The sequence below is a fragment of the Pelodiscus sinensis genome, chromosome 3 (assembly GCF_052426305.1).
Source record: "Pelodiscus sinensis isolate ZL-2025 chromosome 3, ASM5242630v1, whole genome shotgun sequence".
Classification (NCBI taxonomy): domain Eukaryota; kingdom Metazoa; phylum Chordata; order Testudines; family Trionychidae; genus Pelodiscus; species Pelodiscus sinensis.
Window position 1 is genome coordinate 178,016,744 of NC_143054.1, and position 16,808 is coordinate 178,033,551.

Sequence of the window (16,808 nt, forward strand, 5' to 3'; positions counted from 1 at the left end):
TTTCTCTAACTATGTGCATAGAAACTGTTTCCTTTAAGCAGTGTTATAAACACCCTGAGCAGCTCTTGTAGCGTATTTCTGGACCCTTGATAGAAGCAACAGTTTCTATATACAGTTGTTGCCGAGTAGTTATGAGCCAAAGAAAAATACAACTTTCCTGACATTGTATGAAGGATCACAGTACAGGCAGTCCCCGATCGGGGTTTGCTGCCCGTCTCCCTTGTCTGCTGAAGACAAGCAGACCAGGGAGATGGGGAGCAAAGCCGTGGAGCACGCGGGCAGCAGGACAGCCGCAGCGCGCCTGGGCTGTCCCGCTGCCCCCGTGCTCCGCGGCTTTGCTCTGGATGCCTGTGGTACCGCTCTGGGCGCTACTGGACCAACCCGGCAGCACCCCAACTGCTCTGCCCCAGGCGTCCTGATTCAGCCACTGCCTGTCAGTTTCAGCAGCGGCTGAATCAGGATGCCTGGGGCAGAGCAGCTGGGGTGCTGCTGGGTTGGTCCAGTAGCGCCGGGGCGGCGCTACTGGAGCAACCCAGCAGCACCCCAGCTGCTCTGCCCCAGGCGTCCCCAAGTCAGCTGCTGCTGAAACTGACCAGCGCTGACTACAGGAAGCCCGAGGCAGAGTTGCTCTGCCTCGGGCTTCCTGTAGTCAGCCGCTGGTCAGTTTTAGCAGTGGCTGAATCTGGATGCCAGTTCCGACTTACATACAGATTCAACTTAAGAACAAACCTACAGTCCCTATCTTGTACGTAACCTGGGGACTGCCTGTAATAATTCAAAAACAGAGTTCCATCATGGAATGGGCTACCCAAATATGTCAAGAGAATCTGCTTCAATGCAGAAATTACCCCTCCTCTGACAACACATCCCTAGTTGTTGCATCTAATGAAGTGGGTCTTTGCCCGCGAAAGCTTATGCTCCAGCACTTCAGTTAGTCTATAAGGTGCCACAGGACTCCTCGCCGCTTTTGCAGATTCAGACTAACACGGCTACCCCTCTGATACTTGACATCCCTAGTTGTCACCCATCACCCAACACTGGAATCCATACAGGGATATTATCAGAGAACTACAGCCTGTACTTTATGGGGACCCATCCTGAAAGAAATCTTTCCTGACCACCTCTTTTGACCTTCATATAACCTCCCAATATCTCCAACCATGTCATCACATACAAGCACCTCACAGAGCAGTGTACACCTACTCAGAGTGGCACCACACCTTACTAGATACAAAACTTGCAGACATATCTCCTACTAATACAATGATAAAAAAGATCCCACAACACACCTTTCCAGATCCATTGGTCATACACATTGGCTGTGTCTACACTGCACCCCTTTTCCGGAAAAGGGATGCAGATGAGACAAGTCGGAATTGCAAATGAAGCAGGGGATTTAAATATCCCCCACTTCATTTGTATAAACATGGCTGCCACTTTTTTCCGGCTCGGGGCTTTGCCAGAGAAAAGCGCCAGTCTAGACGGGATCTTTCGGAAAATAAAGCCTTTTCCGAAAGGTCCCTTATTCCTGATTTTAAGAGTTAAAAATCACCTAGAAAAGTTAGATGCTTGCAAGTCACCAGGGCCTGATGAAATGCATCCTAGAATACTCAAGGAGCTGATAGAGGAGGTATCTGAGCCTCTAGCTATCATCTTTGGAAAATCATGGGAGACAGGAGAGATTTCAGAAGACTGGAAAAGGGCAAATATAGTGCCCATTTATAAAAAGGGAAATAAGAACAACCCTGGAAACTACAAACCAGTTAGTTTAACTTCTGTGCCAGGGAAGATAATGGAGCAAGTAATTAAGGAAATCATCTGTAAACACTTGGAAGGTGGTAAGGTGATAGGGAACAGGCAGCGTGGATTTGTAAAGAATAAATCATCTGATAGCTTTCTTTGATAGGATAACGAGTCTTGTAGATAAGGGAGAAGCGGTGGATGTGATATACCTAGACTTTCGTAAGACGCATGATACAGTCTTGCATAATATTCTTATCAATAAACTAGGTAAATATAACTTAGATGAGGCTACTATAAGGTGGGTGCATAACTCGCTGGATAACCGTACTCAGAGAGTAGTTATTAATGGCTCACAATCCTGCTGGAAAGCTTTAACACATGGGGCTCCGCAGGGGTCTGTTTTGGGACCGGTTCTGTTCAATATCTTCATCAACAATTTAGATATTGGCATAGAAAGTACGCGTATTAAGTTTGCAGATGATACCAAGCTGGGAGGGGTTCCGAGTGCTCTGGAGGGTAGGGTCATAATTCAAAATGATCTGGACAAATTGGAGAAATGGTCTGAGGTAAACAGGATGAAGTTTAATAAAGACAAATGTAAAGTGCTCCACATAGGAAGGAACAATCAGTTTCACACGTTGGGCTCGTCTACACTGGCCCCTTTTCCGGAAGGGGCATGTAAATTTCATGAGTCGTAGTAGGGAAATGCGCGGGGGATTTAAATATCCCCCGCGGCATTTAAATAAAAATGTCCGCCGCTTTTTTCCGGCTTTTAAAAAAGCCGGAAAAGAGCGTCTACACTGGCCCCGATCCTCCGGAAAAAGTGCCCTTTTCCGGAGGCTCTTATTCCTACTTCGAAGTAGGAATAAGAGCCTCCGGAAAAGGGCACTTTTTCCGGAGGATCGGGGCCAGTGTAGACGCTCTTTTCCGGCTTTTTTAAAAGCCGGAAAAAAGCGGCGGACATTTTTATTTAAATGCCGCGGGGGATATTTAAATCCCCCGCGCATTTCCCTACTACGACTCATGAAATTTACATGCCCCTTCCGGAAAAGGGGCCAGTGTAGACGTAGCCATACAGAATGGGAAGTGACTGTCTAGGAAGGAGTACTGCAGAAAGGGATCTAGGGGTTATAGTGGACCACAAGCTGAATATGAGTCAGCAGTGTGATGCTGTTGCAAAAAAGCAAACATGATTCTGGGATACATTTACACGTGTGTTGTGAGCAATACACGAGAAGTCATTCTTCCGCTTCACTCTGCGCTGGTTAGGCCTTAGTTGGAATATTGTGTCCAGTTCTGGGCACTGCATTACAAAAAAGGTGTGGAGAAATTGGACAGGGTCCAGAGAAGAGCAACAAGAATGATTAAAGGTCTAGAGAACATGACTTATGAAGGAAGGCTGAAAGAATTGGGTTTGTTTAGTTTAGAAAAGGAAAGACGGAGGGGGGACGTGATAGCCGTTTTCAGGTATCTAAAAGGGTGTCATAAGGAGGAGGGAGAAAATTTGTTCATCTTGGCCTCTGAGGATAGAACAAGAAGCAATGGTCTTAAACTGCAGCAAGGGAGGTTTAGGTTGGACATTAGGAAAAAGTTCCTAACTGTCAGGGTAGTCAAACACTGGAATAAATTGCCTAGAGAGGTTGTGGAATCCCCATCTCTGGAAATATTTAAGAGTAGGTTAGATAAATGTCTAACAGGGATGGTCTAGACAGTATTTGGTCCTGCCATGGGGGCTAGGGACTGGACTCGATGACCTCTCAAGGTCCTTTCCAGTCCTAGTATTCTATGATTCTATGATATTACAACATATGAAATATCTCATTCAGTTCACTAAAACTCCCAAGAACAACTATGTGGGTGAAACCAGATAATCACTATGATCTCAAATGAACTGTCATTCAAAAAAGATAAAAGACAAAACACCACCTCACCTGTGGGTGAGCACTTTTCACAGTCCATTCATGTTATATCTGATCTCTCAGTCCTCATTCTCAAAAGAAACCACATAACATTTCAGAAGATGAGTCTGGGTCATTAAATTCATAACCTTGCTAGACACTTAGGCTGTGTCTACACTGCAATGCTATTTCGGGATACTGGAGTATCCTGAAATAGCTATCCCGCGTCTTCACAGCAAGCCCATTATTTCTGGCTCACTGTTCTGACATTCCTGTAAACCTCATTCTATGAGGAGTAAGGGATGTTTCAGAATAGTGCTTTATTTTGAAATTTGGTGCTGTGTAGACAGCGTGATGAAATAAGCTATTTTGAAATAGCATTGAAATAAGATACACAATTTGGATAGCTCCAATTGCATATCTTATTTTGAGTTACAGTACAGTGTAGATGCACTCTTAGGCACTACCAATTATGCACTGAATAGAGACAGTGGATTATTACAATGGCTAATTAAAACAATCTATAACCTACTAATATCCATTTCACTGTGAATGACTCCTTAACATATATGTTAACTGGAAGATTTACATGGCATTGCTTGAGTCTTGAACTCAAATAAGTTTTGGTTTTTCTTCATTTAAATCATTGTTCTGGGGTGGCATTGGAGATCAGGGGTTTCAGTATGTAGGTTACCTTGGGGAGAGAAGATGACCTGAGCCCTCTCTCACCATAGCAGCTTGGAGCCAGGTGAGAAGCATTTGTCTGTGGCTGATGCAGCTGCAGTGAGCACAGCCGAGGCAGGGGTGCATGTCCCCCTGCTGGGGGACAGACAGATACACAGATAAACAGACCCACAAACAGACAAACTGTCTGAAATATATGGTAGATAGCTATCCCTTTCTCCACCCTTGCCCCCTCCTGGCCCAATGGGGTTACAGCTGTCCCTATCCCCATCTCTGGCCTCTTGTTGCCTCTTATTGCCTCAGTGTCAACTGTCCCTCCTACCAGACTCCTCCCTTTCTATTTTATGAGAAACAATCAAATTCCAGGTACGTCCTATTGTCCTGGCGCAACCAAACCCCTACCTTGCTTTAAGTTATGATAAGAGGAACCTGCATACCAAATTTGGTGGTCCTAACTCTGACCATTTAGGAGTCTCTCTCAGCAACAGAAATTGGTCCAGTAAAAGATATTACAGTAAAGACAAGGTGGGTGATACATCAGTCTGCATTCTAATAAATACTGTAAAAATATTTTACTGTAGAAAAACATGTTGATCCATAATGTGATTTTTTTCCTTTTGAAAGTGAAAAAGCAATTCAAACTACAGTAGATATGCAATTCACACTCTTTCAGTTTCGATCAGATTCCAAAGGATGTCTGAACTGAATTCATGAAACACTGTCTGAACCATCTCTTCACCTGTAAGAATATTTGTATCAATTGTTTGCTTGTTTTTTGTTTATTCTGGGTGACAGTTTATTGTAGGTGTCCTATGGTTTACTTAGTACTGCTTTGTAACAAAATTCATTAAATTAATTTACAGTGATATTTGTATGCTGAGTATGTTATTTATACAAATTCCATTATAACTCACAATCAATGAGTTGGTAAGAGAGCACTTGAAATAAACTGTCACCTATGTGTGTTTGGTTTGTTTTCTGAGAGGAGAACATCTTGTCTTCTAAATAGTATTATTTAACAGTTCTTAACGGTTTGGCTTTTAACAAGAGCATACTCAAACACACCTTGATTTGTTTGTGTGTTTAAATTGTAATCAACTTTCAAAATTATTATACTATTGATTAACAGGCTGGAATTTTTAGTATGTATGCTTGTGAGGAAGGTTTTGCTACTGGTGGGAGAGATGGTTGTATTCGGTTATGGGACACCGATTTCAAGCCAATAACTAAAATTGATCTCAGGGAGACTGAACAAGGATACAAAGGTAATACAATTATGTTGTAGTGAATTTTGATATATTTGGATAAGCATTGTTATATTTTAATATAATATAAAGTATTAATGACTCTGAATACTGTTGAATTTTACCAGACTTGATAGATATATATAGATTTTTAAACCAAATTATCATGTTTGACAATAATGCTTGTTAATATTTTTGAGCAGTTTTCATATTCCATAATACAAACATGGTACTTTGTTGTCTATTTTTCCATGCAGTGGAAGGTCACAACATGATATACAAAGATATACTCATAACAAAAGTTTGAGAATGCTGTTTCTCAGATTTTCTGAGCACTAAAGGGGAGTACAGAGGGAAAGGAAACTAGTCATTATAACCCTTAATGTTCTATATTTTTCTTTGAGTGCTTGGACTCTTATTATTCTATATATTTTTTCCAACTGCTTGCTCATGTCCATTCCATGTTACATGTGTGCACACTCTGTGTGATGTTGCTGGAGATTTTTCCCTTAATGGTATCTGTGTGGCCAGCTCTAATGCCCTTTGGAGCCGTGCATGCATGTGCCGATATAAGGGGCACTACTGGCCATGGCTCCTCTCCGTTCCTTCTTGTCTTCCATGACCAAGGGAAATGAAAGCTCATGTGGGCCCCTGGGCAAGGTGGTGGTGAGGAGGTGGCAATTTATTTATAAAGTTCTGAACAAAAATGTAAAGAATGTAAGAAATCACAAGTGTGTCAGCAAACATACTTTTTTGGCAGGGTCCATTTGAGAATTTTGGAAGCTAAAACGTATGCATGGAGAGCTCAATTCTAGCTCTCAGCACAAGCTGGGAACTTTGAGAGTATGCTAAAACATTACTGTATTCCGGCTGGTAACAGGCCCTCAAGCACTCTGTTCACAATAAAAGTAAGAATGACTGGTATGTAGAACTGTACATAGAAACAACTGCTGGCAAATAGAATGCACATACATAAACATTCAGCTTCTTGATTCCTCTTGTACTAGTCCTGTGAAGCATGCTTCAAATTTTGGAAAGTCCAACAAAGGAATAATACATTTCTGTTCCATGCGCTGCTTGCTACCCATGAACCCATGAACTTTCTGGTAGGTGCCAGTTGTGTCTCTGAATTCAAAGAATTAAGAGAATTTTCTGCATAAAATGATTGCTTCAAAATAATAAACATCAAGAAGCCATAATTTATTTATAAAGTTCATTTATTCCTAATTTGCTATCTTGCTGTCCTTCTGCAGGTGGTCTAAAGAATGCATTTTGATCTTGGAATAAGTTATTCAGCTTCCTTTGCTAAAAGAAAGAAAACTCACATAAGACTTAAAAGATAGGAAACTAAGGGTAGGAATAAAAGGTCAGTTTTCAGAATGGAGAGAGATAACTAGTGGTGTCCTGCAGGGGTTTGTACTGGGACCAAATCTATTCAACAGGTGGCAAAATTTGAAGATGATACTAAACTGCTCAAGATAAGTAAGTCCAAAGCAGACTATAAAGAGCTTAAAAAGGATCTCACAAAACTAGATGACTGGGAAACAAAATGGCAGATGAATTTTAATGTTCATAAATATTAAGTAAAGCATATTGGAAAACATCATCCTAGCTATACGTACAAAATGATAGGGACTAAATTAGCTATTACCACTCAAGAGAGAGATCTTGGAATCATTGTGAATAGTTCTCTGAAAACATCCACTCAATGTGCAGCAGCAGTCAAAAAAGCAAACAGAATATTAGGAATCATTTAAAAAGGAATAGAGAGTAAGACATGGTACACCCACATCTGGAATACTGTGTGCAGATGTGCTTGCCTACAGTCAAAAAAGATATCTTGGCATTGGAAAAAGTTCAGAAAAGGGCAACAAAAATGATTAGGGGTTTTGAACTACTGCCATCTGAGGAGAGCTTAATAAAACTGGTACTTTTCATTTTAGAAAAGAGGAAACTAAGGAGGGGTTATGAAAAAGGTCTATAAAATCATGACTGGTATGGAGAAGGTGAATAAGGAAGTTATTTACTTGTTCCCATAACACAAGAACTAGGGGTCACCAAATGAAATTAATAAGTAGCAGATTTCAAACGTCTGGTGACAGACAGCCATTCTGGTGCCCTGGGCAGACAGTTTAATTGTGCCCTGGGTTGGGGGAAGGCGCATGTGCGGCCCCACTCCCGCCCGGCGCATGAGGGAGGGCATGCGAAGCTGGCGGCGGCAGGATGCACGTGCCTGGCCCGGCACGGCTACCACTGTTGGCACGCAGCCCGGGGCCGCCTGGAGTGGGCCGAGCCTGATCGTGCAGGGCTCCGCGGCTGTGAGGGGAAGGGCGCTGCTGGCCGGCGCTGCGGGGGGTTAACACGGCCCCTACCCCAGGCAGTTGCTGCAGGGTGGCTGCTGGGAGCTGCTGCAGCCCGTGATCTGGGAGTCGGGCGTGCGGCGCCTGATGGCAGCTATAAGGGGCGTTGCGCATCCCTTACTGCTGCCATCAGGCACCCCCCATAGGTTGGCGCCTCAGGCAGCTACCTGGCTAGCCCATGCCTTAATCCGGCCCTGCCTCTGGTGCAGCTGGCATTGGTCACTGTCAGAAGACAGGATACTGGGCTAGATGGACTTTTGGTCTGACCCAATATGGCCATTCTTATGTTCTTATGTAGAGTTGCTATTAAATTATATGCATTCGATTCCATTGTTAAATGTTAAAGATACACAACACTTAGAAGAGAGCAGCTAAGCTCAGAAAAATATTACATAGCAAAAGCAATATGCTAGGGCTATAGACTATCAATGCTAATTCTTACTGTCTCCTTACAAGACAAAAATAATTCGTACAAAATTCCATGTTCAGTGCAAATAAGGAGTTCAATTTCTACTTAAAGATAAATATTAAGTTAGCACAATTATTTTTATTAATAAATAACAAACTAAGTGACTTCCAAGTAGAAATAAGTTAAAATCAGAAATAGTTACCTAACCTTTCCCTCCTGAGCTTTTGGGGTTCATCTAAATATAGAATTTGAGCCACTCGTTGTAAATTTGCTTTTTCACAACCAGAACACATTTTATCACTATGTACTTAGTTGGCAGTGACAAAAACTAGAAAACTTACTTAAGCAATCCACTAAATGTTGAATTACACTACAGTTGTTCTATTGGAAGAAAGTTCTGTGTTTTGAGAAATTCAAAGTGGTTCTGTCCACATACATAATCATTGAGACTAAGGAAGAAGAAATTTGTAAAAACTTCTTTTGAACAATAGACAGACTCTTAGAATATAAAATTAAGGCATGAGAAGGGTTACAAATCAGAAAATCCAAGCAACCTGTGGTCTTACATCTCACTGTCTCTACCCTTTTAATTGTCTTTCTTCTCATGTCCTCTTTTCTGTTTTCTCTTTGCAGTGTGTCCTTTCAATGTAATGCTTCATTTACCTGTATCCTTTGACCTGTTCCATCTCTATCCCTTTCTTTGTTTCCTGTATTGTGACCCACTGCTGATCCATTTTGTTTGCTAGCTACAGATTTAATTTGACTAGAATTCTGATCACTGGAGCTTTGCCAAAGAGCACTTTAGACATCAGGATTCTTGACTGTTTCAATTTCCTGATAGATTCTGATCCAGGAAAGAACATGCTTACATTTAAATGTTTGAACAGCCTCATCCAAGTCAACTGATAGTCCACATTCCTGCCAAGTTCTTGGGAGTCTACAGAATTCCAAAAATTCTGTGATGGCTTGAGCTATCTTCTAGGTGGCCTTTGTTCATTTCATCATGTGCTTAACTTTAAATATATGTGTAGTCGCAATTTTCCCCCATTTGTTTTTCCCCCCTGTAAGCAGTTTGTAGAGATAGCCCACTCCAGCTGTTGCCTTTCTGACACAACTCCCACTCTCTTCTGACCATAGCATTTTCAGGTCACTCAGTTCCCTGGCATCATTGTCCAGAGACTGTTAACAGGTGTAATTGTTAGAGATATATTACCAAACAGCACTTCCTATGCAAACCTACTTTATTCTTAAGGTAAAAAGCATAACAGAAAAAACATATTAAAAACTATAAAAGAAACTACATGCATGCTTGTAAGCTTACCAGAGCTAATCCCAACCCTAACATAGATTCTGACAGGAGCAGTCCATCAATGCCTTTTGCAAGGAAATTCCATTGTAGTCCCCAGTTCATCATAGCTTCAGCTCAGAAAAAGCAATCAGTCTTCTGAAATTTCAGTGGGCTCAGTTCTTCCAACCCTACCCCAAAGGTATTATCCCTAATTCAGTAAGGTTCAACTTATTTCAATGAAAGTTCATTCAGAGTATTACAGTAAATGTTCAGTCTATCACAGTCATTATACACAATCTGATTACTAGCACATCTACACTTAAATCTGAATCTACCAGAGTGTCAGTAGAACATCTGATGAAGAATAGTTTCCTTTCACATATATACTAGGAATGATTACTTTCAAGACATTTTAATCTGATTTGGTGTCAATGTCTTAAGATTGTCTACACACCAATACTTTACTGCGGTTACTGAGGATTTGAAAGAGATATCAGAACTCCATTCCGTATACTGATTTTGGTGCCCTTCAGGAAGATATTATTAAGAGCTGAGCTTGAATCATTTCCTAGATAACTCACAAAAGGGAACAGACTGTGTCATCTTCCAAGGTTTTTTGTATTTTTTGGAAGTTGGCATGACAGCTCAACATTCTTTTACTCATTTTTAAGGGGACAGCACAAAACGCCAATGATATATATCTTATTCAATTGGGAATTTTATTGAAAAGCAGTTTTCTACCAGTATTCAACTACATTTTATTCAAGTATTCCTTTATTATAGTATCTGTATTATAGTATCATTGACTTTATCATGAACTTTAACATAACAATTTGATTTTTCATTAATTTCATTCCCCCATATTTCATCCCACTATAGGAGTTATTATTTTTGGTTAGGTTACAAAAGCAGGCAATCAAACAGAAAATGCTGTCAAGTTGTTACTTTATTCTTTTAAAGTGTTCAACCCCAACTAGATCAGCTAAAGGGAAAAATCAGCTGAGCCTCTGAAGAATTTACCATATGCAGTTTCCTCTCTAAATATATGTTAGAAGGCTTTGTTCTCTTGTATGAGGTAATGGGCTAGAGATCCCTAATCTTCACATTTATATACCTAAATTAACAGCTAATCCCATATTTAGTTTTTCATATTGGTACTTACTGTGCTAAAATGGACGTGCTTTAATAGCTATCTGAATGACCAAATGTGGAATTGAGCCACTGATGTAAAAAGCTTAACTTTGCAAAACTGAGACCACAGTCTCTACTAACATGTAAGGAATAATCAAGAAGTTGATTTCAGGACTTTTAGGATTAGTCAACATGTGAAAAATCCAGATAGAAAGTTCAGTAAACATTAATTTATCTGTAATGCTACCAATCTTGACTAGGTTGGACGGGTATACAATATTTTTAGATAGAATAAAAGGAGAGTGTATGCAGGGGTGGGCCTCTCTTCCCCATGAATGCTCCTCTGCCATTTGACTAGTCACATAGAGAGGTGCTGATTGGTTCCTTGTTTTCCACAATCCATTAATTTAGACTTTTACTAAGAGTTTCTTGAGCTTCTTGCCCCATGCAAGTTGAAATTATCCTTCATCTCTGTAGTTCTATAATATAGGAATTGTGGTGTTAGGATGCTGTGAGGCTGACCAATAACTTCATTTTAGAATCTTTGTCAGTTCGTTTTGGATGGCAAATCCTACTCCGTGAATTCCTTTTTCTTCCTTTGGGGTTCCTGTCCAGAAAAAGGCGTACCCTCCACCTTCTTCTCTTAGCTGTCCTTTTTCTGGTCTATGCGTTTCTGCCAGGGCAGCTATGTTGATGTTAAATCATCGGAGCTCCAGGGCGATAATTGCCATGCATCTTTCAGGTCATTCACTGTCTGGATTGTCCATTAAAGTCCAAATATTCCATGTTCCAAAATTTAACCTTCAATTTTGACTGCACAGAGGTGAACGCACTGGACGTGGCTATCCAGTCAGGGGGGGTTGAGGTGGACACCTTTTCTAGCCCCCTTCCTATATGGGGTGAGCAGAGCAGACCCTAAATAGGGCTGCTCAGTCATGGTTGCAGCTGTCAGACCATTCTACTGCCTCGGTCCTTAAAATGGAATGACTGAGAAACACATCCAATGCCTACATGCTGGTCCGTGACTAAAAGCTTCCGGATTTCACAATCCTGCTCCCATCACCATTCACTAGTTGCCATAGGGCTTAAAGTTAGGAGAGTAGTGCATAGGAATATGCTTGTGCATTACGACTTTTAACCTGGGGGGGCTGTTGCACTGCAGCCACCGCACAGTCCTTGACAGATAGAAGGCCCGTGTCCAATGGCATGGAATCCATGACGATTGGGAGTCTTCTGTCTGCTGCAGCCTTCATCTGCCTTCACAGCTGTTGCAGCATTACCCTTGCTATCCTCCACCTGTTCTGCCATTGAGGATTTTTAGGATCTTTCTTTGTCAGGTCCCTCCCCCTTGACCTTGCTGCCATGGGTGACCCTGCGGGAAGTACAAGACTCCCTATGGCATCGCTCTTGGGTTCATTGGAACGTGCACACCCACTCACTAATACGAGGTGATGATCCGGAAAGTGAGGTGGAAATTAAGCTCAGAGGAGCTTTAACATATATTCACCCTTTGGGGAACCCTGACTACTTATCTCTTCACTACTTACTGGAACAAGAAATGTCCTTGTTACTGCTCCAGGTCTGGTCTGGGGAAACATTCACTGGAAGGTGCTCTCATTCTTCCAAGGGACAGGGACCTCTTGTATATCTTTTCTCAGTTTTTCCTTCTATCAAAGGCTATGTTGAAAATTCAACAAAACAAAGAAAGAATTATTCTGATTGCCCCTTTTGGCCAAGACAAGTCTCACTCCCTTACCTGGCTTGTCTGATTCCTCGTCTGATTCCTCACCAGATCTTTCAAAATAATGGACTGCTCCTTTACCTTTGCCTCTGAGCATCTAGACAGCACCCTTCAGTCAGAATAAGCTATGCAATTTGCGCTATGCAAATTGCATAACTTATTTTGAGTCTAGGTTGAAAGAGCTTATTTTGAAATTTGGCGCGGTGTAGACAGCACCAGATTTCAAAATAAGGCACTATTCCAACAACTCCCTTAACCCTTGTGGAATGAGGGGTTACAAGGATGCCAGAATAGCGCAGCCACTATTTTGGGAAATAACTGGCATGTTTAAAGATGTGGCATTGCTATTTTGGGATACTTCAGGTATTCCAAAATAGCACTGCAGTCTAGACCTACCCTTAGAGTCAGACTGCTCTGATGAGCTAAAAAATGTGTTGCTACTTGGCCAAAGTTGACCACTCAACAAACTTACCTACAAAATGGAAATGATTCCATCCTCATCTTCCCTCCCTTTGATTTTACACTACATTATAGACCTTAAAAGGTCAAAACTCTCACTCAGCTTAAGGTACATCTTGCAGTGAAAATGTCCTTTACATGCTAATGTGTAGATTCCTAAAAAGGCACTGGCAATCTATTCTTGCATGAGATACCACCCACTCTAGTCTAGGATCTTAACCTAGTTCTCAGGGCTTTGACTAGACCTTCTTGGAGTCCATGGCAGTTTGCTCTCTCACACGTGTCCATGAAAACACATGTACGAGAGATGGTCAGTTTCTAATTGCCATCTCCTCAGCTAGACAAATAGGAAGACTAGTCACCCTGCTGGCACATCCACCATTCACAGCCTTTTTGAAAATAAAGTGAATCTAAGGCGATATCTCAAATTTCTTCCTATTGTCTCTGCATTGTCCATATGAATCATCCAGGGAGATGTGGAGCGGCTTTTCTCAGCAGACACCTCAGCTTGAGAATAAAGGACTGAAGGAAGTGAGGTGTGGGAGAATAAAACTGAGCTCTGGAGAAATGTTTGGCTAGAGTTTCCCCTATAATATGTGCCAGTTCCGACTTACATACAAATTCAACTTAAGAACAAACCTACAGTCCCTATCTTGTACGTAACCCGGGGACTGCCTGTACTAGTCTTACAGCAGTGTAACTCTTTTGACTGGAGTTGTTCCCAGTTTATACTGTGGTGAGTGGGAAGTACAAAGACTTACAATTATGTGGAATCAATTACTGAATTTTCATATTGAATTCTATTGCTTGATTCATGATTCAACATTGCTAATGTAAATAATTTACAATAAAAGTGAAATTTCAGCCTATCTGTCATATAGATGTATATTTGGTTTTAAGATAAGGGAGGTTTTTTAATGAAGGACAGATGTGGTTTTAAAATAACCTTTTTCCTTATAAAAAGGGAAGGAAGGAGGCTGGTTTGTGAGTCAAAGATAGTCTTGCAGTTAAAGCAGAGGGCTTATAGGCTACGTCTAGACTGCAGGGTTTTTTTTGGAAAAAGATACGCAAATTGTGAAACGCAATTTGTTTATATTTTTCCACTTTTTTTTCAGAAGAGGCTTTTCCAAAATTTGGCCCGTCTTCACAAGAGGAAGACGAATATAGGGATGCCAAAAGAATGTGCCCGCTTTTTCGGAAACTGTTCCGAAAACGTGGACGCGTTCATCTGCAGACTAGACATAGCCATAAATGGGAAATCTGCATTCCACTCCCACTTTTGTCTCAGATTTCCTGCACACACTAGAGTAAGTCACTTAGGCCACATCTTATCTGGAGAAATTACTGAAATTTAAAAATAGAACCATTGAGAGTCATAGTGCAGATGAAGCTGCAGTTATGGGAATCGTTATCACTGTTTTAGTTAAGTCTGCTTAAAAAGCAAATCTAATGAAATGATGGTAAAAACAGTTCCAATCACAGGAGTCTACCCTAATATAAATTTCCCACAAATACCCGTGTTAAATAAAAATGGATTTTGTGTGTCTGTAAATTTCCCCATTATATAAAATGCCTAGGAAAATGATTCAGTGAGATTCTGAGCACACTCAACTCCCACCATTGGCATTAGGAGTTCTGACCATTCATTGCCTCTCAGGACTGCTCTTGCATCTCCCATTGTCGCAACTACCTTTTTTGTAAAATGGGAATAATGACATTTGCTTTTCCTCATAGAATTGCAATTCTAGCTTCTTATTTAGTTTTATAGCTATATAAGCTACAAAATGCCTTAAGTCTTCAGACTGAAGATAAGTTCAAAATATGGTTGTTATAAATGAATTGTAAAAATTCTCATTCTGTATTATGTTAGATGTAGCTTTGTCTCATTGTTACTGGTGACCTAAAACTGCTCTGTTCCTTGTCAGGTTTGTCCATCCGAAGTGTTTGTTGGAAAGGAGACAGACTTTTAGCAGGGACACAGGACAGTGAAATATTTGAGGTGATAGTAAGAGAAAGAGATAAACCAATGCTGATAATGCAGGGTCATTGTGAAGGGGAGCTCTGGGCCCTGGCAGTTCATCCAAAGAAGCCTTTAGCTGTCACAGGCAGTGATGATCGATCTGTACGGTAAGGCCGGAGCTCCTTTACTGCTCTATATTCAATCAGTCATATACTTTTAAGAACATTTTTAAGCCATATTCTTTTTTGAAACATCTGTCATTGCTTTAAAAAGAGGTTTAGTGCTGAGTAAAGAATTGTGACACTTTTCCAAGAATTTAAAAACCTTCAGCTTAATTAAGATAGCATTTTTTCTAATTACTTCATTGCAGTCATAACTTTGAATCAGCCATGGTGCCCACATTCCATAAATCATGTAAAATCCATCGGAAATTGCCTATAAAAATGTAGTCTTAAAGCATGCTGCATTTCATTTCTGCCTGTGGCTAAAATGGAAGGCATTAGTTTAACAAATCTAATCACTGATATTGTCACATTTTCCTCTTGTGTTTATGAGCACGTTAAATGACTTGGCCTCCCTTCCCCAAAATAATTGATGAGGTCCAATTTCTCTTAAGGTACACTGCGATTGTAAATTATACATCACAATTGTAAATTATACATTACTCTTCAGAGTGACAATTATGGATTTCAGAGTATGAATGCATTTACTCCTATTTGTTACTTTACTCTTAGAATACACATATTTCTCAAATGATTTTAAAATAATGAATTATTGGGAAAACATACAGAATAAACAGCACCTAACATGCTATTGTTTTGGATGTTTGTCTTTGTGCCAAATCTTGTATCTAGTGTACAGGTACATCAAGTTTATAACCACACATGCAATTATCAGATATTGCAGGACACAAAATAAAAAGGCCAAGATTTGCATGATCTGTATGTAGGCAATGCAGGTATCTGACACTTTCCATTATAAGATCATTATATATTTGTTGTTTCTAACTTTGCTAAACATAAACAATTTAGTCTGAAATTTTTCATGTGAGGTGTCTGTCTCAGGCTGAAATTTTCCAAAACTGTTAGTTGACACAGATTAGCCATGTCAGAAAACAGGATAAAATAAAAATATATTGTTTAGTTTGCATTATCAAAAAATTGTACAACTTGTGCCTTTGGAGCAGGGACTTTAAATATAGCAGGAGGGCAGTCACCATACTCTCAACCAAGTTTCTATTGCCGTGTATCTGAGAATTTGTGCAAATTTGGCCAACTTAAAGCCCTATGAAAAGTTGCATCTCCCACAATTCAATAGAGACTCATTAGCGTTTGGCAACTGAAGTCACCAAATATTCAATTTGTACTAAGCATGCTCCATTTTCTTGCAGCTCTTATGGTTCCCTCCCCACAGAGTAATACAGTATGCTTCATACTGAGGCTACAAGGGCTGAAAAGGATTTTCCCTATAATTGGTCCTGCTATTTGCAGAATGCCACCATAAGGCTAGGCAAAGCAAGTGAGAGCAAGAACCCTGCAAGTAAAGTACTTGTATGATCTCAAGGAATTAAAATATTTTCTGTTCTGTATTCCAGTAAAAACAAGGGCACCAACAGCCTCCTTAGGCCCCTGGCCAAGGTGTGGGGGCTGGCTGCGTAGTACCCTCCCCGCAGCACTTAGCATTGCCCAGAGCATGCTGCAAGGTGTTCTGGCAGTGATTAAAAGGGCCTGGGGCTCTGGCCACCACCACTGCTATTGCGGCAGTGGTGACAACCAGAGTCTCTGGACTGTTTGAATCTCTGGACCATTTGCTCCCCCGCTTTGGTGGGTCTGAGTAAAAATATTTAAATAGAAATAAACATTTCTTAACTTTATTACAAATATGGTTGAGA

General features: G+C 40.7%; 1 protein-coding gene across 3 annotated transcripts in view; it reads left to right on the forward strand.

The window, feature by feature from the left end:
- Positions 1-16,808, forward strand: part of EML6 (EMAP like 6) — a 210,393-nt gene that overhangs the window by 65,516 nt on the left and 128,069 nt on the right. For all 3 annotated transcript variants that reach the window (XM_075925488.2, XM_006122118.5, XM_075925489.2), the window contains 2 exons: positions 5,455-5,590; positions 14,883-15,084. In XM_075925488.2, the coding sequence (XP_075781603.2) occupies positions 5,455-5,590; positions 14,883-15,084 (338 nt within the window). The remainder of the gene's footprint in view (positions 1-5,454; positions 5,591-14,882; positions 15,085-16,808) is intronic.